This window comes from Cebidichthys violaceus, unplaced genomic scaffold, assembly GCF_023349555.1.
Source record: "Cebidichthys violaceus isolate CVI_PGR_0920_01 unplaced genomic scaffold, fCebVio1.0.p SCAF_11, whole genome shotgun sequence".
Taxonomy (NCBI): domain Eukaryota; kingdom Metazoa; phylum Chordata; class Actinopteri; order Perciformes; family Stichaeidae; genus Cebidichthys; species Cebidichthys violaceus.
Genome location: NW_027176274.1, coordinates 723636 through 748670, shown reverse-complemented (window position 1 = coordinate 748670; position 25035 = coordinate 723636). Strand labels below are relative to the sequence as shown.

General features: G+C 47.1%; 1 protein-coding gene across 13 annotated transcripts in view; it reads right to left on the bottom strand.

Moving 5' to 3' along the window:
• The window catches only part of ttn.2 (titin, tandem duplicate 2), a 203742-nt gene that overhangs the window by 53490 nt on the left and 125217 nt on the right, over positions 1-25035 (bottom strand). For all 13 annotated transcript variants that reach the window (XM_068736078.1, XM_068736131.1, XM_068736139.1 and 10 more), the window contains 45 exons: positions 24728-24905; positions 24315-24599; positions 23898-24191; positions 23459-23758; positions 23002-23310; positions 22710-22912; positions 22309-22623; positions 21567-21681; positions 21092-21400; positions 20809-20990; positions 20454-20583; positions 20210-20361; positions 19009-19156; positions 18666-18886; positions 17919-18015; positions 17474-17770; positions 16473-16772; positions 16070-16384; positions 15641-15864; positions 14970-15120; positions 14583-14864; positions 14186-14488; positions 13182-13487; positions 12793-13074; positions 12389-12576; positions 10941-11052; positions 10706-10844; positions 9966-10129; positions 9723-9874; positions 9471-9627; positions 9094-9375; positions 8209-8508; positions 7534-7827; positions 5171-7175; positions 4334-5021; positions 3929-4193; positions 3412-3738; positions 3014-3298; positions 2617-2916; positions 2201-2503; positions 1831-2106; positions 1398-1697; positions 1008-1310; positions 426-725; positions 48-335 (listed from right to left, as the gene is read on the bottom strand). In XM_068736078.1, coding sequence (XP_068592179.1) covers positions 48-335; positions 426-725; positions 1008-1310; positions 1398-1697; positions 1831-2106; positions 2201-2503; positions 2617-2916; positions 3014-3298; positions 3412-3738; positions 3929-4193; positions 4334-5021; positions 5171-7175; positions 7534-7827; positions 8209-8508; positions 9094-9375; positions 9471-9627; positions 9723-9874; positions 9966-10129; positions 10706-10844; positions 10941-11052; positions 12389-12576; positions 12793-13074; positions 13182-13487; positions 14186-14488; positions 14583-14864; positions 14970-15120; positions 15641-15864; positions 16070-16384; positions 16473-16772; positions 17474-17770; positions 17919-18015; positions 18666-18886; positions 19009-19156; positions 20210-20361; positions 20454-20583; positions 20809-20990; positions 21092-21400; positions 21567-21681; positions 22309-22623; positions 22710-22912; positions 23002-23310; positions 23459-23758; positions 23898-24191; positions 24315-24599; positions 24728-24905 — 13126 coding nt within the window. The remainder of the gene's footprint in view (positions 1-47; positions 336-425; positions 726-1007; positions 1311-1397; positions 1698-1830; positions 2107-2200; positions 2504-2616; positions 2917-3013; positions 3299-3411; positions 3739-3928; positions 4194-4333; positions 5022-5170; positions 7176-7533; positions 7828-8208; positions 8509-9093; positions 9376-9470; positions 9628-9722; positions 9875-9965; positions 10130-10705; positions 10845-10940; positions 11053-12388; positions 12577-12792; positions 13075-13181; positions 13488-14185; positions 14489-14582; positions 14865-14969; positions 15121-15640; positions 15865-16069; positions 16385-16472; positions 16773-17473; positions 17771-17918; positions 18016-18665; positions 18887-19008; positions 19157-20209; positions 20362-20453; positions 20584-20808; positions 20991-21091; positions 21401-21566; positions 21682-22308; positions 22624-22709; positions 22913-23001; positions 23311-23458; positions 23759-23897; positions 24192-24314; positions 24600-24727; positions 24906-25035) is intronic.

Below are 25035 nucleotides of genomic sequence, written 5' to 3'. Positions count from 1 at the left end.
TTGCTCAGACAAAATACTATATTAATATATTATTAAATCTAACTTACCGAGCACCTTGACCTTGATGCTGGCGTACTTAGAGCCATTGATGTTCTCAGCGATGATGGTGTAGTCTCCAGACTCCTTCCTGGTGACGGAGAAGAGCTCCAGCAGGTGGACATGTTTCTTCTGGACCATCTTCATTCCCTCAACGAGTACCAGAGGCACTCCGTCTCTTTTCCAGCTGACCTTCGGCAGCGGCTTGCCGAACACCTCGGCATCCAGGAAGACGTTCTCTCCGGCTTTCACCACAATCAGGTTCTTCATGTTGACGCCCAGTTCAACACGAGGAGGAACTGCACAGGAGAGGAAGAGAGAACAGTCATCATCATATGTCAATCATTTTATTTCTCAGTCACAGTTTTCCTTGCTGAGTGGAGGTGTACCATTCTGTGCAATGACAGCGATGGGGTCGGACAGCTCGGACGGCAAGCTGATGTTGACGGCGGTCTTGGCGATGACTCTGAACTGGTACTGCTGGCCTTCGTCCAGCCCGCTCACCACGTAGCTCTCCGTCTGGATGTTCATGCAGTTAGCGTTGCAACGTGTCCACTTCTCTTCTGGAAGCTTTGTATACTCCATGTAGTAGCCAATCAACTTGCTGCCTCCGTCATTCTTGGGGCGGCTCCAGACCAATGAGACCGAGTGTTTGGTCACATCCATGACCTCGGGTTTGCCTGGTGGGTCTGAATGGAAAGAAACAAAGAGTTGTCGACTCAGTTATGCTGTCTGAACAAAGAAGAAGGTTGAGGGTTGAGATTGAGTGAAAAAGAACCTGGTAAGATCTCTGGAAATAAGATGTAATATTTAGGCCTTTCAAGATAAAAGAGGCACTTTTACTCTTTTAAGAAACTGGTTAAGAAAAATAACAACAAACAAAACACAATTTTAGTAGTTATGCTGGAATCTGTCATTTTGCTTTCCTATTTTATCATGTTACAAATATATCATGTTGAAATCAATCGTACCAATATCAGTCCTAGCAGTGATCAAGTCTGTTTGTTTGCAGGGTTTGCCCTGTCCAGCCAGGTTGAGTGCTGACACCCTGAAGGTGTACTCCACGCCCTCCATCAGGCCAGTGCAGGTGTACTGGGTGGCTTTGACCAAGGACTCATTGGCCTTCACCCACAGAAGGCTGTTCCTCTCCTTCTTTTCAATGCAAAATCCAGTGATGGGGGAGCCTCCGTCGCTGCTGGGATGCTCCCATGACAGGATGACAAATTCCTTGTTGACTTTGTTGATCTGCAGGTTTCTGGGCTCGCTGGGAGGATCTTTGGGCAAAAAAAAAAAAAAAATTGTTAGTACATAGTGTCATTGCTGTAATATCGATTACAAGTAATGTTTTGGCTTGCACTCACCAAATGAATGTCTGGCAATCATCTTCTCAGAGTAGATGGGCGCAGAGACGCCAAACCTGTTCTCAGCACGGACTCGGAAGCCATACTCTTTGCCATTTGTCAGTTTGGTCACTCTAAAGCTGGTTTTGGTGCAGGATGTGCTTATGGGGATCCAGTCGCCCTGGCTAACGTCACACTTCTCCACAATATAGTTGGTGATGTTGCTGCCGCCATCCTCCTGTGGGGAGTTCCAGAGCAGCGTGCAGGCATCAATGTCCAGTTCCGTGATCTCCAGAGGAGCTTCAGGGGGTCCAGGGATGTCTGCAGTGACCCAGAGGAAGAGTTATTAATGTAAACGAACACACCTGTTATTCATCAGTCGCATTTTAAGTATCATCTGTATCTTTTCAGTTTAGAACCAGCAGCTTTAGCAGCGTCTGTTGTTCAAACTGACCCATGACGGTGACTCTGAGGATCTGGTTGATCCTGCCGCTGCTGTTCTCAGCAGACAGGCTGTAGTAGCCGGTGTCGTTTCTCTTCACGTTCTTTATGATAAGCGTGCAGGTCGTCAGCGTCTTTACGACCGACAGGCGGTCGGAGGTCAGCACATCCTCGTTGCCCTGCTTCCACTTGCAGAAGGGAGAGGGTTTACCTGCCACAAGGGCTTCGACCACCAGCTTGGATCCAGCTCTCACCGTCACAATGTCGGGCATGATGACCTTAGGAGCCACTGGGAGGAACAAGAAACACCAAAAGTTACTTCAAGTTGAATGTTTGCGTGATTCGGTAAGACTAGTCTGAGGTAGATGTTTAGGTCTACTCACTGAGCTGCTCCTTGACCTCAAACACTCCCTCTGCCTCTCTGGCCAGACTGACTCCCACTGAGTTCCTGGCTGCCACTCTGAACTTGTATTTCTTTCCTTCCTTCAGACCGACCACCACAATGGTCATGTCTTTGACCACAGAGTACGGTGTCCACTTGTCCTCGGGAGCACCGTCCTCCTGGTAGTCCACCACATAACCGTTGATTTTGGCTCCTCCATCTCGGAGTGGCTTCAGCCAGCCTAACGTGGCACTATTCTTGGTAATCTCCAACACGTCCATTTTCTTCGGAGGGTCCGGCTCACCTGAATGCGACACAAAGCGGGTGTTAGGAAGAATACAAAAATGAACGAACAACAGAGGAACACGTGGTTTTGACATGCTAAACCTTGTTCACACAGTCTGTGGTGACACTCACTGATTGGGTCAACAGCCAGGTAGGACTTGGGCGAATCCTGAGGAACTCCGATGCCATACTTGTTGCAGGCTGTGACTCTGAAGTAGTACTCGATGCCAGGCGCCATGTTGGTCACCTTGAAGCTGGTCTTCTTAAGCTCCTCTGTGCACTTGTTCCAGGTCTTCCTATCCACCTCCCGTTTCTCCACAATGTAGTTGATGATGGGGCTACCACCATCATTATCTGGCACCAACCAGGACAGCTGAGCTGACGTCTTGGTGATGTTGTTTGCCTCCAGACCGCCAACGGGACCAGGAGTATCTACAGAGGATGAATTTAGGAATCACTTTGATCATACAGTTTCCTTAAAGGCAAGTGCTGTAAAAATGTAGTTTGTCATTATTATTATGTTTCTCACCGAGGACTTTGACGCGGACATACACAGCTTTCTCTCCAGCTGAATTAGACAGAGACAGACAGTATCTCCCAGAATCATCTCTGGTGCTCTCAGGGATGACCAGGAAGGACATGGTGTCAACCTGGTCCACATGACCTCTGCGGATCACATTGTCCACACCCATGCGCTTCCAGGTAACCTTGGGGGCAGGCCTTCCTCTGATCACAGCGAAAAGCCTGATTGGACAGCCGGCCCTAACAGACAGGCCTTTCCTCAGACTGGCGTCCAGGTCAATCTCTGGAGCCTCTGTTAACATAGAAACAAATTGATGTAAAGATTATTAGTGTTGTGAACATTTACCATGTTGTGTAATACAATGGCAAGCACAGCCTCTGTTGGCTGAAGCCGTTCATTCTTACCCAGGACCTCCTTGGGAGAGACAGCCTCCTTCAAGTAGGCGTGACGTCCCCAGCCCACCTGGTTTTGGGCGGACACCTTGAAATCGTACTCCTGCTTCTCATCCAGCCGGCCGATAGTGAACTCTGTGTGCACCAATGGGCCATGGGTGTCAATTCTCTTCCAGCCCTCTGTGGGCTTCTCAGGGTCAGCCTCACTTTTCAGCCTCATGTCCAGGCTGTAGTTGATGATGGGGGCACCACCATCATACACAGGTTTAGACCAGGACAGGGTGATAGAGGTCTTGGTGCTATCGCCCACCTTCAGGCCTGCAGGGGGGCCAGGGGGCTCTGCAGGAAGAGACAGTAACTCAAAGTTCAATAAAAAATACTTAAACCTGAAGACACAAGGGAGACGCCTTTCAAGTCCATCTCAAACGTGTTAAACTTCCTGTGGTTTACATGTTATCTGATCTGAGCACAAATCTCAAGAACATTTTTGAAGACGAAAACTGAACTGTGACAGCAACTGCACACTCACCGATGGGATCTTTGGCTGCAACGGGTCTGCAGGGTTTGCTGGGTTCTCCCAGGCCGACCTCGTTCTCAGCCTTCACTCTGAACTGGTATTCGTGGTTGGGAATCAGGTTGGTGACTTTCATGCGTCTCTCAGTGATGGGGCTCTTGGTGCACGGCACCCAGCGCACTGCCCTCTTCTCCTTCCTCTCCAAGATGTAGCCGGTGATCGACTTTCCTCCGTCATTCTCAGGAGGAGCCCAGACAACGGTCATCTCATCTTTACTCACCTGCATCACAAAAGTATCAACAGTGTGACTACAGCTAGGTTGTTTACCACTACTGGTATCAAGACAAGATACCAGGCTGAAATATGTTTCACGTGTGCCAATTTTAGGAAAATCCTTAATATAGGGAGTCTTTTACTTACCTTGGTGACGTCAGGAACCTCAGGGGGTCCAGGTTTGTTGAACTGAGTCTTGACAGTGACAGGCTTGCTCTCCATGGCGGGGCCGGTTCCCATCTTGTTCTCAGCCCTTACTCTGAAGATGTACTCGTTGCTCTCCATCAGACGGATGACGTTGCAGTATGGTGTCACCACAGCGGCTGAGTACGTGGACCAGACCATCCTCCTGGTCTCGCATTTCTCTAGGATGTAGCTGTCTACTTCACAACCTCCATCGTCCTCCGGAGCATCCCACACCACTCTGCACTTGTCGGACCCAATGCCGGTGACTCTGAGGTTCCTCACTGGGCCGGGAACATCCAGGACATTAATGTTGGCGTATGCCGTGAAGGTGCCGGCCGAGTTGGTGGCAGTGACGATAAACTTTCCAGTGTCACTGCGTCTGGATTTGGTCAAAAGGAACTTAGAGTAGTCGGGCCCAGTCTCATAGCTGATTCTTGGGTTGTCTCCAACAGCCTTGTCTTTCGTCCATTTGACCTCAGGCTGGGGCTTTCCTCTCAGGCCGGCCTCCATTCTCACCGACTCTCCAGCCTTCACTGTCAGAACTCCGGCCAGCTTCAGGTCAAGGACAGGCTTCTGGATCTCCTCCCTCACGATAATATCGGCAAGTTTCACCCAAGCACTCTCACCTCCTTCATTGACAGTCTGCACCCTGGATAACAAATGATAATAATTGCTAGGTATTATTATTAAGTAGTTTACATTAGTTTGTGCATTACTCAAAAAACACAATTTCTGAGCCATAAAACACCCTGTAAAACAAACAGTATGAACTTTTAAAGTAAGAACGCAGTAACTTACCTGAAGGTGTATGTCTGGTTCTCAACGCACTTGTCAGCCAGGAAAAAGGTGTCAGTGAGATTGCCAGTGCTTAGTTTCACCCACTCCTCTGCATCTTTGACTTTGCACTCCAAGTTGTAGGAGATATTGGGACTGCCGCCATCGTAGTCAGGCTTTCTCCATCTCAGATAGACATGGTTCTTACCGATGTCAGTGGCTCTGAAGTTCTCAGGCTCACCGGGCTTCTCAATGGGGTCGATGGCCAGCAGAGGGGTCTTGGTCTCCACACATGGTCCCGGGCCCATCTTGTTCTCAGCACAGACACGGAACATGTACTCATGGCCTTCCATCATCTTAGCCTTGATCTTACGATTGGTGCAGTGGGAGGTGATCATAGACCACATGCTAATACTGGGCTCACGGCACTCCACAATGTAGTTGGTGATCTCAGATCCGCCATTGTCCTTAGGGGCCTCCCAGTTGAGCATACATGAGTCCCTGGTGACATAGGTTGTGTGCAGGTTCTGGCAGTGGCTGGGTCTGTCTAGCACATTTACTGTGATGGTGCAAGAGGCCTCTCCGCCCTCATTTGAAACCTTAAGGATATATTTGCCGTGGTCAGCTCTTGTGGCCTCCTTGATCTTCAGGTGGACCACAGGGAAGTTCTGAATGATGGCGACACGTTTGCTGTTCTCCTGAACTGTCTCCCCCTTTGACCAAAGTACTTCTGGGTCAGGACGGGCTTTGATGTACCCGATGATGTTGATGTTGTGTCCAACCCGCACGGTAAGGTGATCGCGGCAGGTGACGTCCATCTCTATCTCTGGAGGGATCAGGATATCCTGAGCAGTGATGGAGTCTGGGATTTCTCTGGGCTCTCCATCTCCGATCATGTTTGAGGCATAGACTCTGAATCTGTATGTCACGCCCCCCTCCAGACCCTTCACTCCGTAGGCAGACTGCTTGATGAAGTCATCCAGGTTCAACTTTTTCCATTCTTCAGTATCTGCCTTCTTCATTTCCACAGTGTAGCCCAGGATGGGGCTGCCTCCGTCTTTGTTGGGTTTAGTCCACACCAGGTCAGCGGTGGTCTTGCTATAATCTCTAACTTTGGGGTTGACAGGGGGGCTGGGGACAGTGATGGGCCTGCAGGGCTTGCAGAGGTCAGAGGTGAGAGACGGGCCGCTGTAGCCAACAATATTCTCAGCAAACACTCTGAACTCGTACTCATTGCCCTCAAACAGTCCCAGGACTCTGTACCTCAGGTCCTTACATGGTGTCTTGTTGACACGGATCCATTTTCCTCCCTTGTGTCGGCGCTCAATGATGTAGCCGGTGATCTGGCTGCCACCATCAGACAGGGGCATGGTCCAGCCAACTGTAACAGCATCCTCTGAGATATCCAAGGGCTGTGGCTTACCAGGCTGGCTGGGCGGCAAAAAGGAGTGTTCGGCAACAGTGGGCTTGCTTTCCAGAGGAGCGCCAATGCCCATCTTGTTCTCAGCACGAATGCGAACCACATACTCCACTCCCCTCTGGAGGCGGCTGATGTTGAGCTTGGTGGCAAGGCCGACAGTGCCCACACCTCCCCAGGTCTCCTTGTTGGACTCTCGCTTCTCCACGATGTAGGTGGTGACAGGGCTACCGCCGTCGTCCTTGGGAGGACGCCATTCAATCATCATAGAGTCCGGAGTGACTTCAAGGATGTTGGCAGGTCCAATGGGAGCAGCGGGAACATCCAGGACAGTGACGTTCAAGGCCACCGTCTTGGATCCAGCTGGGTTGGACACAGTGAGCAGGTAGGTGCCCGTGTGGTTCCTGGTGCACTCATTAATGCTGAGCACAGTGGAGAAGTTGTCAGTTTCAACCTTGATGTTAGCCTCACTAGTGATCTCCTCTCCTTCGATGGACCACTTGGGAGTGGGAATGGGTATTCCTCTCATAATGGCTGGCAGCCTGATGGTGGTGCCGGCTTTTACGGTGATGCCTTCAATGAGCTTGACGTCCACCTCGACAACTGGAGGCACTGTGGACATACAGACAGAGGAGGTTACCCCATGCGACTATACTCAAGTTCAAAAACAATGAAATATTCAATGTTAACGACCAACAGTTTACCAAATACAGATGCAACTATGGCATTTCTCTGCCTTGAACACAAACATTGTTGATGCCAAATACCAATTCAAGGCACATTAGGTTGCTGATGTTGCTGATGCTGATAAGAACTAAATCTGGACCAATATTGGTGAACCTCTAATTTTAAATTAGGAAAACAGTAAAATTCTCCATTTATAAATGTATTATCTATGATCCAGCATAAAACCTCTAATTTAATCTGATAGAGGTGATATATAGTGCTGGGGGTTTGTCCTGTATCTCACCCAGTTTTTCCTGGCAGAGGATAGGCACAGTGGTGTCGGGTCTGCTGAGGCCAATGGCGTTCTCAGCCCTCACTCTGAAACGGTAGGTCTTTCCTTCCTCAAGGCCAGTCACATGACTCTCTGGGATGCTAACAACCTTCCATTCGTCCCAGTCCTTCACTCCCTCTTCCTGATACTCCACCAGGAAGCCTGTGATCTCACTTCCCCCGTTGCGGTCGGGCCAGTTCCAGACCAACCACACCTCAGTCTTATCCACATCGTCATGGTGCAGGTCTTTAGGCGGACCAGGAGGGACTGGAGGGATGGAAGAAAAAACAATTAGGTTTGAACTGGTGACTTTGAGCATTCAAAACATAGAATTCACCTATTTTGGTCCCAAATGAGATTGAATCACAATGGGTTTGTTTTCTTTGAATAACAAATAATTTTGAGGATAGACCATTGAAAATGTTGGCACCAAATCTCAGTAACAAAGCCAGTAACAAACCCGATTATGAGTCTTAAAACATTGTCTATGTTGTTCTGTTGTTGCACCCAAAATTATATGATAGTAGCATTAAATTTGAGTATTTTTGTTGTATTTATGTATTGTTTTAAAACACTCTGTGATCTAATCTCAGTACAATATAATACACAATAATCTGCTGATCAAGTGTTAACTGTGCTGTTACTCACAGAGTGGGTTCATTGCCTTGATGGCCCTTCGCGTCTCGACGTATTCGCTGCGGCCGTACTGGTTCTCAGCAGCGACTCTGAACTGGTAGGATGTGCCCTCTATCAGGTACTTCAGCGTCATGCTGCGTTTCTTGGACGTGGAGCAGACAGGGACCCACTGTGTTGATGCAATGTCTTTCTTCTCCACCACAAAGTTAGTGATGCGAACACCGCCGTTGTCCTCTGGGTCCTTCCAGGACAGGTAGGCAGAGTCACTCCTGATGTCAGACACCCGGAGGTGCTGGATGGGACCAGGTTTGTCTAAAAAAAACAAAAAACACACAAGAAACGTCACAAAACTGTCTTAACTTTTCATTCAATTCAATATCTAGTACGTTGCTGCCACAGACAAGGACAGGGGCAGACTGCAGCGTATCATTTGGGTGATTAACTGAAATCTGCCATCCCACCAGGACCTCTAAACCTCCTGGACCCTGAGGTGGACACGAAAGATAGTGGTGGACTCTTTTTGATCTCTTTGAACCACTCCCCTCATGCCACAAATCTTGTTTCTTTCCGACTGGATCAACAAGGCCCGGGCATCCATATTTCTTTTTTTATCGTAATTTTTTTTCCTTTTATGTTCTTGACTTTTGCATTACTTTGCCTGTATTTTTATTTGCACTTAATATATTGAATGTATGCAGTAAACACCAAGGCAGAATCCTTGTAGGTGAATAACACACTTGGCAAAAAACCTTATTCTGAAAATGACATTAACTAAATGCATCAAACACATTACAGTGGCGATTGACAATCCTCCCCAAACTGATCAGAGCAAACACATACAGAAGTGCTGAATAACACTCATGTACTCAAGCTAAAAACCTTTGATCCATTTCTTACCGACGACCAGCACAGTGCAGATGGCTGTCTTGGATCCAGCTGGGTTCTCCACAGTTAGGGTGTAGTCTCCACAGTCACCACGGTTACAGAACCTCATCTCCAGCTTGGTGCCCGTCTGGCTGGTCTCGATGTCGGCCCTGGTGGGCACCTCGGCCTCGTTCTTCTGCCAGGCGACAGTGGGGAAGGGGACACCACTGATGGTGGCCATCAGAGTGATGTGAGTGCCGGCCATGGCCTTCACCTCTCGGGTCATTGCAGCATCAAGAATCAGCTCTGGGGGCTCTGGGGGGATGAACACAGTAATATTACATTGGTACACAGCAGTTCTAAACCAGCATTGGTTCAAATAGGACTCAACCACAGTTACTACGACTCACCAAGTCTGTCTTGCACTTTGATTGGTTCCTTCAAGTTAGTTGGGTCGGACTCTCCGGCAGCGTTGACCGCCATGACTCTGAATCGGTACATAACACCATCGTCTAGGTTGATCACCTTAAACTTTGTCTCCTGGCAGGACTCTGGAGTCTGGTTCACCTGAAGAAAGCGGCAGGACAAGAGTTCAATATCACAAAGGTCACGGTGTCCTTAAACCAAACGGGTAGTTCATGGTAATTGGACAAGCGTCTCACCTTGGACCACTCCTCCTCTCCAGACTTCTGGAACTCTAACAGGTATCCGAAAATCTTTCCTCTGCCGGTGTCGGTGGGCGGCTGCCACGACAGAGTCACCGACTCCTTGGTGAAGTCGATGACCTGGAAGTTCACCGGTGGACCGGGTTTCACTGTTGCAAAGGACAGGGAGGAATTCTTGTTGTGAGTGGGATACAGTAACAGCAATAAGATGAAGTGTTGTTGTTTAAGAGGGGGACTTACCTATGGGGTCTTTGGCAAAGACGGGTTTGGACGGTGGGCTCGGGTCTCCGGCTCCCACGATGTTCTCAGCGCTGACTCTGAACTCGTACTCGCATCCCTGCAGCAGCTCCGTCACCCAGTACTCCACCTTCGGATGGATTCTCTCGGTGTTGCAGCGAACCCACCTGAAAAGGTAGCATGTTCAGACTTTATTCTGCAGCCTTACCGTTTCATATTTTATGGGGTTTGTAAGGAGGAAACAAAAGCTGGAATCTTTTGACCATGTTCTTCTCCAATGTGAGGATTTGCAGCTGTTCTCTGTTTTATTTTCTTGTAAACTGAATCTCTTTGGGTTTTGGACTGTCGGTCGTACGAAACAAGTTTCAAATGATTAATCAGCAATTTTAACAGATTACTTGGTAACACAAATACTCCATTAAAATATGCCAATGATACCCAACAATTTAGTGGTCATCAGGTCACAACCTTTGAAATGTTTCAGACGAAAAGAGGTTTAGCCTTAATGGTTGCTTACAAAAAATAAAAAGTGAAACATCTTAAATCCAACTGTTGCTGGTGGGCTGGGGGTGAATGATTGGTTTTGAATGATGGTGTCTGGGTTAGGTTTATTTTTTTTAAGTTAGGGTTTAAAAGGTTACGAATTTCTTGTCCTGTGATGTGGACACAGAAAGACTAACACTGGGGGCATTCCTTTACCCTCCAAAACCACAAAGGTTTCTAGTGCTGTGTGTTCTGTGTACCTGTGGGCCATGGTCTCCTTCCTCTCCACGATGTAGCCTGTGATTGGTTTCCCTCCGTCAGCAGGAGGTTCCCAGCTGACGAGGGCGGAGTCGTGGTAGACCTCCTTCACTGTGGGCTGTTTAGGAGCGTCGGGCACCTCTGCAAAGGAAACAAAGTCCCACAGATCAGACACACTACGGGATTCGTCATCCTTTACATCGTCTTGAATGTTTCCTGTTTGCAGGTCTGACTTACTGAAGACATCCCTGGCCTTGGACTCTGCAGACAGAAGAGGCTCGCTGACGCCATAAATGTTTTCAGCCATGATCCTGATGATGTAGTCGCGACCCTCAATCAGCTTTGGCACCTGAGGCAAAAGACAGTGGGAGTCAGTTCTGAGGACTGAAACGTGACCAAAATGATCAAAAATGATCAAGTACTGAAAGCTGATATAAAATATCTCTCTTCAGATCATTTAAATACAGATTTCATCGTACTGAAGTTTATTTAGGTTATTGTACAGCTGCATGTTTTTAGACAACATGTCAGAACTCTTTATTTCCATATATGTACTGCAATGACTCTGTCTACTCTATAATCGTTATACTGAATAAAACCATTGTCCATTGGATTTTTATCTCTAAACATCTGGAACGTGATCTGTGTTCCAGTTGATTCTTTGAGATTGTTTATAAATTGTTGACAGCTATGACAAGAAAGAATTGTACATTTTTGTCTGTAATTGTCATCTTCTATTTAACGTAATTGGTCTATCGTACATTACATTACAGTCATTTAGCTTCAATTCAAAGTGACTTACAAGAAGCGCATTCAACATAGGTATTCAAGAGAACTACTAGTCACCAGAAGTCATAAGTTGTTGGAGAAAAATAACTTTTAGAATGACCAGTTCTTATTGTTTAACATACAAGGCTCCGTGAAGTCTGTGACTCCTGTGTGAACTCTCTTCACACTTGTTATCCTCAGATGTTCCTCGTTTAGCAGTCACTGTGACCTTCTGTAAGGGACAATTGTATATCTTACTAAACGTCAAGAAGACGTTTGCTTGTGCGGAAGGGGCGAGTTCAAGACATGCCACGTAGCTTTATGCAAATGATTCTGTGCAAACGCACTTGTGTGTTATCCGAAGTATAAATATCAGACTCAGAGACAGACCTGTGAGCAGCCTTGATACATGACTTGTATGTGTTTCAACTCTGTCTCCTTCTTGCAAGAATAAATGTCCTGTGATAATTACTTTTACATCGGCTTCGAGTGAATTTCTCAAACATAAGTGCATCTCCTTTTTTAAACAAGCATCTAAGACCATAAACCAACCAAAAGTACAGAGCAGAAACAAACCAATATGTGCAACAAACTAATACAAATACAATAAGTGCTAAGAGGAAGGCTCAGGGTAGTACTTCTTGAAGAGGTGAGTTTTCAGTTTTCGTATATATGTGTATCTGTATATGTTATCGTTGTACTTTTATGTAGACACAAATACAATAAAATTAAGAATGAACCAAAACCCGGCTTTTTAAACCCGACTGATTGAACACAATATGTATATTAGACTTCATATCTCAGGTTTTGGTGACAGATATCAGCTGTTGGCTGAGTGTCTTTTCTTGTTGATCGTTTAATTAGTTAAAACTTTGTTAAATCTTTTCCTTCGAGCACTTCAGCAACGATCTGCCCACCTTGCAGGTGGTCCTGGTGCAGGACGAGGTGACGGGCATCCAGAGATCTCTGTTGGTGTCTCTCTTCTCGATGATGTAGTTGGAGACAGCGCAGCCTCCGTCATCCAGAGGAGGGTTCCAGGAGATCACCATGTAGTTCCTGTAGACCTCGTTGAACACCACAGGGCCCTTCGGAGGCTGAGGACGGTCTGACGGGAGGAAGAATTCATACAGGTGAGTCATTCATTTGGATTGGCTTTTAAAATCTTGAGTATGAACATGCAAACCAGCTGTGTTTCCTAACTATCACATCCTTCATCTCTAGTCTGCATCTTGTTACTCGGTCCAGTTCTTTCTTTCCCTCCAATGTTAGAATCTGATAATCCTGTTCTTTCTATCTCTACATGCTTCAAGCAGCGACTCACCGACTACGGTGATGGTGCAGATTCCTGTGCGAGTTCCAGCGGCGTTCTCCACGCTGACGCAGTAGCGTCCGCTGTGTTCCCTCTTGGCCTTGCTGATGTTGAGGCTGAGGTGGCGCGCGGTGCTGTGCAGGGCGATCTCGTCGTCTGCCTTCAGCTCCTCGTCGTTCTTCGTCCAGGCGACAGCCGGGGCCGGTTTGCCGCTGTAGCGTCCCGACAGCGTGCACGTGTCTCCAACCTTCACCATCATCTTGTCCCTGAAGTCCAGGTCCAGGGTGGGTGGTTCTGAAGGGGGACACATTAAAATGTTAAGGTTTATTATGGCCTATGTTTTCTGTATCGCAGCATCTTGAGTTTTTCATCAAATAATAAAATGTTGTGGCGTCACTCACCGAGCTCGTCCTTGCACTGGACCGGTTTGGTGGCGAAGGATGGTTTTCCCTGTCCCACCTGGTTGATGGCAGAGACTCTGAACTCGTGGCTCGAGCCGTCCTTAAGCCCCGTCAGCGTGAACTTCCTGTCCATCAGCTTGGTGTCTCCGCCTACTCGCGTGAAGTTGTCCCGGCCGATCATACGGGTCTCGAGGACGTACTCGGTCACCTCGGCACCGCCGTCGTACTTGGGCGCTCTCCAGGTAACCGAGAGGGAGTCCTTGGTAATGCCAGTGATGAACAGGTCCTCTGGGCGCTCCGGGACGGCTGGAGGACACAAACACGTGAGACGTATTAAGGACATAGTAGTAACTACTTTCTGATTTAGTCTAAAGTCGGTATTTTAGGTTTGAGTCGGACATTTTCAATTATGCTGGTAATTATGTCAAAATTTACATTACATTACGTTTTTTTTACGGGTCCCATAGTTTTAAATACATGTCCAGAAAGTAACTGATATTTAGATCAAAATTAATTAATTTAAAGGAAAATAGACAATAGGCAAACTAGAGTATATAGTTTTTAAACAAAAAATATTAAAGATTTACTTTTGGAAGTTTTATCTCAAATGACTCAAATGACTCAGTATTTTAGAAAAAATTCAAAATTTTCACAGGTCTTTACTACGGTGCCTTAGAAGGTGCAAAATATCTAAATTATTATGGAGCTGGGGGAGGGGATAAATAACTGAAATCAGTGTGTCGTTTTCTTATGAATAGGCCAAATTTACAGCTTCAACGTCTCCTCAAATTTCAGATTGCTGGAGATAAAATGGTGATTCTGGTCTATAAATCAAGAGTATTTCCTTATTGATAAATCTGATTGCAAAGCATAATTTGATTGGGTCATCCACTGTAGAGGCGACTGTGGTGAGATGAGGTTGATCCAACCTTTGAGTTTTTTATTACTGCCCTCCACCAGCTCCGTATATTCAGATGTTTCAGATTGTTTAGTGTCAGACTTACAGATGGGGTCCTTGATGAGAACCATCTTGTCGGTCTCAATGAACGGTCCCATGCCAATGATGTTCTCGGCCGCGATCCTGAAGAAGTAGCCCTTGCCGTCGAGGAGTCCCTGCACCACGGCGTTATTCCTCGTCACCGTGTAGGACACCGAGGTCCAGCCCATGCGGTCCGACACTCTCTTCTCGATGATGTAGTTGGTGATGGCCGAGCCACCGTCGTCCTCGGGGGAGTACCAGGTCAGCTTGCAGGAGTCGTTGGTCAGATTCTCGCCGGCAAAGGGAAGGCCGACCGGTCCTGGGACATCTGCAGGGAGCGGACAGGAATGTCAGGAGTCTTGTTACCCTACTTCAACTGACTCATCATAAACACATAAACATTTCTGATAAACCGGACTCACCCAGGACCTCCACGATGATCGCCTTCTTCCTCTCTCCTCCCTCGTTCTTGGCGCTCAGCGTGTAGATGCCCTGGTGTTGGCGTCTGCAGTTCTTGATGACCAGTGAGTTTGAGATACCCGTCGTCTCCACCACAGCCTCTTTGGGCACCTCGGCGTCGTCCCGGCACCAGGAGATCTGGGGGGCGGGTTTACCGGACACATAGGCGATGATGCGGATGGTGCCGCCGGCGTGGACCACGATCTTCTCCTTCACCGAGGCGTCCAGGTCCATCTCAGGAGGAACTGGAACAGAGGGAAGGTTACGTTTTTTATTTAATAAAAAATGTTTTATCACCAGAAACACTCAACAATGTCCACGGTTCAGTATCAGGCGGATCAGATCCTTACTTGTTCTGTCTTTGACCTCGATCAGCTCAGAAACGAGTCCCGGTTCTCCGACTCCGGCCGCGTTCACGGCTCGGACTCTGAAGCGGTACAGACCGCCTTCCTTCAGACCGGCCACCACGAACTTGGTTCCTCTGATTTCGGTGTCCTTCGCCTGCAGAGAGATGAGAGGAAAATCAGAAACTCAACAACAACAACAATCCCTCAATCCCTAAAACAGGAAATTAAAAACCCATGAGGCTGGTGTCTTTGTCAGATTTATCAACTTTAGTGGGAACATAAGATGTCTTCTGCTTTTGTTCAACTAGAGATAAGAGGTAGGTCTTTGTATTTTTAGTACATATGGTTATTTTACATATTTCTGACATATAACAATAATATGTGACATAATTTCAACAAAAATTTGTAAAAATCAAATCTCCTCTTTTTCCCTCATTGGAAGATGTAGACTCAATAAATTGTATTCCACATCACACCAAGTGTAAGTTTCATACTGGACCCTGATTGGATCCAAACCAGTAGTGATGTCATTAATTCTGCAGGTACGTCCAGGTGTTAAACAGAGATTTAAGGTGAGCTCAGACAAATATCACAGTGGAGGAAGCAGAAGAAACACGTGGATCAGCCGTTTGTGGACGTTCAGTTTATTTCTTCGGTGGACTGGACTCACTGACCTTCTTCCAGGTCTCCTCGCTCTCTGGCTCCTTCTCCTCCTCGTCACCGCTCAGCAGCAGCCTCCTCTGAGCCTTCTTCTCCTCCTCCTCTTTGTTCACCTCCTTGAACTCGGCGATGTAGCCCGTGACCTTCGACCCTCCGTCCACAAGGGGGGGGATCCACTCCAGATCCACGGTGGACTTCGTCCAGTCCGTCACCTTCGGAATGGGCGGCCCGGGAGGCTCTGCAGACGCACACATACACTCGTATCATCAAAAACAAACTTCACTTACATGTGTTTTACATGATCCTTTCTTACTTTTTAATCATTTTCCAGAAGCAACAAACATCTCTAATGAGTTTAAAGTTAAATAAATTCAGTTAAAATATTTTAATGTGACTGATCCACTGACTGTCACGTCCTCTAAAGCAATGAGCAGCGTTCTTACTGATGGGGTCTCTGCAGAGGACGGGGTCAGAGGGCACGCTGGGCAGACCGCAGCCAGCGGCGTTGGCGGCGATGACCCTGAACTGGTACATGGCGCCCTCCTGCAGGCCGGCGACGTCCCAGTTGTTGCCCACAGGCACAGCTCGGATCGGGTCGCGGTTCACGCGGACCCAGCGCTTGGCGGTGGTCTCCTTCTTCTCCACGAAGTACCCAGTGATGGAGGAGCCGCCGTCGTACTTGGGCTCCTCCCAGTTGGCGGTCATCGACTCCAGACAGACGTCCGTTACCGTCGGCTTCTCACACTGTCCGGGGACGGCTGCAAGAGGACGGATACCAATCATCAATACATCAGTTAAAGGAGAGATTTCAGCGTTTACGGGACAGGTGGACTGATCTGAACTCACTGAATAGGTTTCTGGCCTTCTCCGGCTCGCTGACCAGTGGGGGCCCGACTCCGAACTTGTTCTGGGCCATGACTCTGAACTCATACTCGTGGTTCTCTGTGAGCCGGGTCACCACGTAAGCACACTCCTTGGGGTCGTTGGAGACGTGGACCCAGGACTTCCTGTTCTCCTCACGCTTTTCAACCACGTAGTTGGTGATCTTGGATCCGCCGTCGTCTTTGGGAGGGTTCCAGGCCAGGCCAATCCTATCCGCGAATACCTCGGTGAACTTGAGCGGTCCAACAGGGATGCCAGGAGGTCCTGCAGGGGAGGGCAATTTTTTTTTTAAAGATGCTAGTAGATTTATTTACAAGATAAACCACTTCAACCATGATCAACTCAAATCAAATCAAATCTTAATTTGTAAATAATGAAATGGTAATAACTTTCTGTTTGTCATTGCCAATTGTAATATTTGGAAAAATGGATCCTTGCTGTCAGACTGAAGTAGACGAAAACAGTTGTGTTTATAAGCTGTAGCTAGCTAGCTAATGAAGCTAACGTTAATAGAGAATAGTCTTTCAGGATGAGGACTACCTGATGTAACTCTGTCTCAGGTAACGTTAGCAGGAGTTTTGTGTAAATGTCCTCAAAATCCAATAAAGACCAGGACAGAGCTGCTAACGTTAGCCGACACTCAGAGCATCCACAATGAAATGTTCTACCGTGAAGATTATTCTTTCGCAACATGTAACCCCAAAAAATGAAGGGGACTTCCCATTGTTCTGATTCCCCAATAGTAAAAAAAAAAGTCCATTTGTCCAACCGACGGAGCAACCTTATTGTTCTGAAGGCCATTTTTCAGACCACTTGGGTTTCAGAATAATGTACCTTTGGATCAAAGGCAGGCAATCAAAATTACAGCATTAGCTAATGATAGGCTAAGTCTCGGCCCGAGAAGAAACACTTTATCCCAGCGATAATAATGGCATGTTAAGCGTTAAGCTCCGTGTTTCTCTCACCGAGCACGGCGAGCTTGATGTCCTTGGTGGCGGTGCCCAGGCTGTTGGTGGCCGTCAGGCTGTAGAGGGCGCTGTCGTGTCTGCTGGCCTGTTGGATCAGCAGCGTGCACTTGTCCTGGGTCACCAGTTTGCTGATGTGCTGGTCGTACCGGACGGCGGCCTTCTCCTCAGGTTTGGCCACGGTGGCCTTCTGCCAGGTGAGCGTTGGGAACGGACAGCCGCTCACTTTCGCCACGATGCTGACGTCACAGTCCTCCTCGCCCTCCATGGCGTCACGCAGCACGATGGTGGGAGCGCCTGTAAAAACATGGACGCTTTGAGAAAAAGTGGCCTGCAGAACACAACAATCCTAAAAAGCTCATAGTCAATATGTTCTGTCCACAGTGGTCCAACAATAGTGCCCGTTTCTAGCTGAATAAGAAGCCTGTGATTGGCTGTCACTCACATGTCTGATCCTTGATGACCAGAGGTCCGGCGGTAGCTGAGGGTCGACTGGGTCCAGCTTCGTTCACGGCTTTTACTCTGAACTCGTATTCTCCTCCCTGAAAGTTCAACGACAACAACAGTCAACAGTGTCTCTTCATCTTTTTCTCAGAGATTCACTGAATTAGATACAAGTTATTAGACACCACAGATCATTATATCTGTATCCGAAGAGTGGAATCTCAGCTTCATTCCTCAACTGGTTTCATTGGTATTTTTCAGGCAGTAAAATATTAAGTGTCCAATTACTTTTGGAGTTCCTCAGGGTTCTATTTTGGGCCCATTCTGTTTTCTTTGACGCAACAATTGGTCATCTAGTTACAGATGTTAGTTAGTTAACTGCACTTATAAGGCCCTTTTCTACATTAACAGACGGAGCACTACAGTCGCCCCAAATGTGGCGGTGAAGGTTGGTGTTACTAGAGATTTTTGTGGGGTCTTTTGTGGGGACATGATTATTGGATTATCTCTGGAAACTGGGAACTTTTATTCTAATGAACACTAGAGAATGTGACCAGGGTCAATTTCTAGAGTAACTAGGGAGGTCCTATATGTCATTTATTAACTCATGTAGCGCATTAACTTGTGGAAATTACTCAGCTTCAGATTCAGTCACCATTACATTCTCTGATCATCAAGTTTATTTTAAACCACTGGCTGTCTGGAAGGAAAACAATCTGCTATTGAGCATGAATGGATATAGACCGACCTCCTTCAGGTCCTCCACCACGAAGCTGAGCTCCTCCACCTCCCTCTTGTTGCACTGCTTCCAGGTCTCCTTCTCCTTGCCGCTGGTGTCCCAGCTCAAGCGCTCGATGATGTAATGCTTCACCGGAGCGCCGCCGTTGTTTTTGGGAGGCTCCCAGCTCAGAGTGACGGTGTTCTTTGTCACCAGGTTGACCTTGACCTTGGTGGGGGGGTCGGGAGGGTCTGGGGGAAGAGAAGAAGAAGAAGAAGAAGAAGAAGAAGAAGAAGAAGAAGAAGAGGAAGTGGATTAGCATTGGAACATTTGCAATCAGGGTTTTGGGCAGTTCGTGCAGGTCTGTCCTCACAGATGGGGTCTCTGGCCCGGACAGGGTCGGTGGTGATGGCGAACGGGCTGAATCCAAGTCTGTTCTCCGCTCGGACCCTGAACAGGTAGTCCTGACCCTCCAGCAGACCGGGCACCACGTAGGCCTGGCTCGCACAGGCTTCATTCACCTGATAACAAATCAACCAATCCATCAGTCAATCAATCGTGAAACAGCAGAATTTATGTTGAACTCAACTGAATAAGTTAAAAGAGTTTTCACAACTTATTCTAGAACTGTGTCCATTCTGACTATAGCTCAGAAAATAATTATTCCATATATGAAATGATAGGTAATACAAGTTTGTTATTATTGCAGATGAGGAGATGATGATTTATGTAAAATGTCTGTTTATTTGTAAAGCTTCAGGAGGCTCATGTAGCCACCCTGATAAACGTTGTTGAATTATGAATCACGTTTCCAGAATCCAGAAACAAAGCTGTCAACTGCAAAGTCACTGATATGAGATTAAGACCTTGATCGAACTACAATACCTTTAATACAAATATTTTTGTGCGGTCATCTTGTTTTTTCAGTTTTTCATGAAGCTAGGCTAGCAGTTTTCCTTGTACTAAACTAAGCTAATCACAAATGTGGTACAGGGCCCAAATTAAAAAAAAATTGAAAATTCAGCAATTGCTATTGGGCGGTTACGTTTACTGAAATCTAACCTGCCGATTCTGATTTTCTTTCTAAGAACTATAATTGACAGCAAGGCTCCAAAACTGAATTTTGGCTTAATTTCACCCATCACTGAATCAGTATAAACTAAAGTGGTTATTTACAATAACAGGAGCAATATTGAATTTTTTATTTTTATTTAAATACTTAAAAATTAAACTGAAAACTTAAAGCAAAACAGCTCATAATTCATCTTTAATATCTATTTTATTTTAATGTGAAACATCTTCAAACTAATTTAATTATTCAAGTTTGTACCGACGTAAAACTATCAAGCGATATGTGTGTAAATGTGAGCAGGCCATGGTCCATCACCTAACAACTGGCCGGTCTCGAAAGCCCAGTGGAGTTGATCGTTATATTTTCTTTAAAATTATTGTTCTATAAAATAAAGAGTAATCAAAGAAACTTGGCTGTAAATATAAAAAAAGAACCGGTAGAAATTAAACTGACTCGTCCTAAAATAAAATAAGATGGATAAATTGGACTGAGCAGTGTTCACCTTTGTCCAGGCTTTGTCAGTGACACACTTCTTCTCGACAAAGTAGCTCTTGATTCTCTCTCCTCCATCGTTGTCAGGGAGTTTCCAGATCACCCTCATGGTCGACCGGGTGATGTCGGTGACCCTCAGGTCCTTCGGAGGTCCGGGGACGTCTGACAAAATGGTGACAAAATCACAGTCAAGAGACCCAAGAACCAGAACACAGCGGTTCCAACATGCTGTATACAAACAACGTAAGACATACCGAGGACAATGACTCTGACGTTGACGTGTTTCTGTCCGGACTTGTTCTTAGCGGTGATGGTGTAGCGTCCAGAGTGGCTCCTCAGACTGACGGGGATGGTCACAATAGACGTGGTGTCTGTGGACTCAACCTGAATACACAAAAAATTGTTTGAAAATCAGACTAAAATCTATAAAATTCACCTTTATAGCAGACAGTGTTCTATAAAATGTACAATTACAAATCAAAAACAGCAATATTGTAACATTTCAAGTTCTTTCTTCATATTTGTTGTTTTTCAGGGTTTTCATTAAATACAAAAATACAAGAAAGAAGTCTAATGATTAATGCAAAGTCCTCATGTTGCCGGTCTCACCTCGGAGTCCACAGGCAGCGTGTGCAGCTTGTTCTTCTTGTGTGACTTGGCTTTGCCGTCAAAGTCCCAGGTAACCTTGGGAGCAGGGCGGCCCTTGATGGTGGCGGGGATCCTGATCGGATCTCCGGCGCGGATGCACACCAGGTCGTCGACCAATACGTCGATGGAGATGGAAGGAGGTACTGTCGAGAAGGAAACATCGGTGGAAACATCAGTGAAGGACAGAGAGACATAAAAAAACACTTTGTACAGTCATTGTTTGTGACTTTAAAGTGGGACATACGCTGGACGTCCTCAACCAGAACCTCGCTGGTGCGGGGGCTCGGGTCGGACTCGCCGATGTCGTTGACGGCGATGATCCTGAATCGGTAGCGTTTCAGCTCGCGGAGGCTGGGCATAGTGAACTCCGTGGTGGGGTTGAGGGAGTCTTTGTCGTTGACGCTCAACCACCCTGATGAGCCCTCATCCTGGATCTGGATGATATAGCCCTTGATGGGGCTTCCTCCATCCCTCTCTGGTGCTTTCCAGGACAGCGTCACACTGTGCTTCGTCTTATCGACCACCACAGGAGCAGCGGGCATGCTTGGAGGAGCTGGAGAGGGGAGCAGCAGTTTGTAAAAAATAGCATCCATTTTGGGAAAAACGTAATTCATCATCTTTCAAAACACAGAGGAACCGGTCTGTTAAAGATGTATTTTGATATTTAGGACTTATTTATTATCCCACGCTTTAAAAAGAGGCCTTTTCTTTTTACTCACTGAGTGCATCGACAGCAAAGGCAGAGTCTGACGGCCCGCTGAACGGTCCAGTTCCTGCAGAATTACTGGCAGCAACCCTGAATTCGTACTCAGTTCCTTCGATCAGACGAGTCGCCTGGGAAAAACAGAAAGATGAGTGGATTCAACAGACCTCCTGTGGCTAGGTGGTCTATTCAAAGGACTGTGACAGACCATCCTGAAGGTCTGTGGAGGATCGTCCTAATGGTCTGTGACAGACCGCCCTGAAGGTCTGTGAAGGATCCTCCTAAAGGCCTTTGACAGACCATTTTTAAGGTCTATAATGGAATTTTCTAAAGGTTTGTGATGGATCTTTCCAAAAGGTCTGACAAAGGACCATCCTAAACGTTTTTGTTGGATTCTAAAGGTCTGTAACAGACCTTTTTAAAGGTTTGCAATGGACTTCTATACAGGGGCCCAAAGGGCCTAAACAAAGGCCTGGACAAACCATCCTAAAGCTGTAAGAAAGATCTTAAAAAGGACTCCGACAGACCATTTTAATTTCCTGTAAAAGTTTTTCTTAAACCTCATGATAGACCTTCCTAAAAGTCAGTTACAAGCCATCCTAAAGCTCCACAAGTCTGTGTGGGTTTAACCTGAAGTTCTATTTTGGTATGTAGCAGGTAGACAAAAGTTAAAATGCAGATCCTACACCAGTGTAGAGCTGCAAACACTGAGGCAATACTTTACATTCAACGATACAAACAAAGCCTCGGCTGCTCACCTGGTACTCCCAGCCTTTCATGCCCCTCTTACTGACTGGCGTCTTGTTGACTTTGGCCCAGTAGTCAGTGCCTTTCTCCCTCTTCTCCAGCCAGTAGCCGATAATCATAGAGCCGCCGTTGTCTCTGGGAGGCTCCCAGGTCAGGGTCATGGAGGTCTTGGAGTACTCTGCGATGGTTGGTTTCTCCGGTGGGCCAGGAAGGCCGAATGGGTCGATGATCAAGACTTTCTCGGTTGTGCAAGGGTCAGATTTACCGTAGCGATTCTCGGCTTTGACCCGGAACAGATAGGACTTGTTGGTCTCCAGGTTCCACACCTGCAGGAGAGAAAGTTTGTGTTCCCATTAGAGTAAAAACAGGGCTTTAAAATCCTGTGACAATTACTATTATTATTAGGACATACCCCGTATTTTTTCTCGACGATGCTGTTGTTAACCACCTCCCACTGGGGCTCAGCTTCCTGTCCCTCTTCCACCACATCCATCTTCTCAACAATGTAGTTGGTCAGCTCGCTGCCACCATTATCCAGTGGCGCGTCCCAGCGAAGGCTGCAAGACTGCGCCCTGATGTTGGACACCGACACATTCCTGGGTGGAAGTGGTCGGTCTGAGAGGAGAACAAGATAAAGTTAGTATATAATAAACACATTGTGTCTTTTCTGCCTCTGATTGAGTCGCTGATATGTTTCAACTCACCCAGCACCATGACAGAGATGGTGTGCTGTGCTGAACCCATGTTGTTGGAGGCAGACACGGTGAACCACCCTTGGTCCCTCCTGTTGGCTGCTGGGATGGTCAGAGTGGTCTTTGCGTTCATCCTTCCGGTCACCTCCGTCTCCAACAGCAGAGCCTCGGTGGACTTCTCGATCACCACGTCGTCCTTGGACCACTCAATCTTTGGGATGGGGAGACCCAGGATATCAGCGGGGATCTCAATGGGCTCACCCTTCTTCACAGTAATGCAGTCGCCCGTGAAGTGCTTCAGCATGTGGACCTCAGGAGACACTGAAAAGGACCAAAACAAATAACCATTAGCATCCCTAATGGTTCGATCCTATTTTTCTTTACTACATCTCAAAAAAAATCTGCCTTGATTACCTTTTTAGAATATAAAAGTGCGGATTTTAAGTCAATTCCAAACATTCAACCTCACCTTCATCATCTTGGATGACCACAGTCAACGCGATGGACGGCTCGCTCTCTCCGATTAGGTTGGTACACTTGATCCTGAATTCATACATCCAGTCCTCTTCCAGACCCTCCACAGTCATGGTCATGTTGGGGCAGATCTCTGTGTTGCAGGGCTCGAAGGCCTGCTTGTCCTGCCTCTTCTTCTCAACAAAGTAGCCGATGACGGGGCTGCCGCCGTCGTTACGAGGAGGCTTCCAGGTCAGTGTGAGGGAGTTCTTGGTGCGCTCGGTGTAGTGGAACTTCTCGGGGTATGATGGTGGACCTGCAGGACCAACAAAGCAACGATTAGTTTTAAGTACAAATCCACTGTTCAACCAAGACAGCTGAAGTCTTGGTCTGCTCATTAAAGAGACATTTAGGGATTAATTTCTCAATGAAAATGAAGTGATTTTCAGACTCACCCTGTGGGTCAACAGCCTTGATGAGTCCCAGCTCTACTGGCGGGCCCATTCCGTACTTGTTCTTGGCGATGACGCGGAACATGTACTCCTGACCCTCCATGATGCCCACGCATTCACACTTGGACGAGGAGGTTTCAACGGGTTGCCTCCACGTGTGCATCTTGGCGTCTCTTCGCTCCACTATGAAGCCGGTCAGGTCGCTGCCTCCATCATCCACTGGGTCATCCCAGTTCAGGAAGATCATCTTGCGAGTGACCACAACAGGCTTCAGGTCCGTGACGGGTCCGGGGACATCTGAAGATACAACAAGATTAACCATCTCAGTCCATTTTCATTTCACATCATCAATTAATTGCAAGTTAACTGTTAAGTTCTATCATCAAGTACTGCCCTGGTCCTTCCTGGACCTTCACTCACCCATGACGTCTACTCTGGCCGAAGCACCCTTGATGCCGCTAGGGTTGCAAACAGAGATATGGTATTTGCCGGTGTCCTTCCTCTGAATGTTCTTGATTGAAACAATGCTGTCGTTTCCCTCAGTGAGAATCTCCACGCGGTCTTTGTCAGGTTTGGCGTCGTCCTTGGTCCAGGTGATGGATGGGTAGGGTTTACCCGTGACTGTAGCAGGTAAACGGAGTTGCTCTCCGGCTCTGATGACCACGCCGTTCTTGATACACAGGTCTATTTCAATCAGCGGCATCTCTGTGGAGGGAAATCAAGGAAAGAACAAAATAAGAATATGATATTTCCATCATCACTGAATGAGACTGAATTAAATCCCAGTTGCAGTCAGTGTATTTTTTGCTCAATCTTGTTTTTTTTTGGCTGACCTGCAGGATTCCTGACGAACACAGACTCGGTGAATCCTGGTGTTCCTTCTCCGGCAGCGTTGCAGCCGATGACTCTGACCAGGTACTTGGCTCCCTCACGGACTCCATAGACGGTGAAGGCCCTGGTCTTCCAGGGACGCTCTGTAGACCTGGACCAGTCTTTGGTACCGGCCATGACCTGAAGAACACCACAGAACAGAGACACATTAGTCTGAATTGAAAACGAGACAGTCTAAGGTCTGATTTCACAAATATGAACATGCCGTTGCAACGAGGCAGGAAGCTGAAAACAAATATGAGTAAAGAAG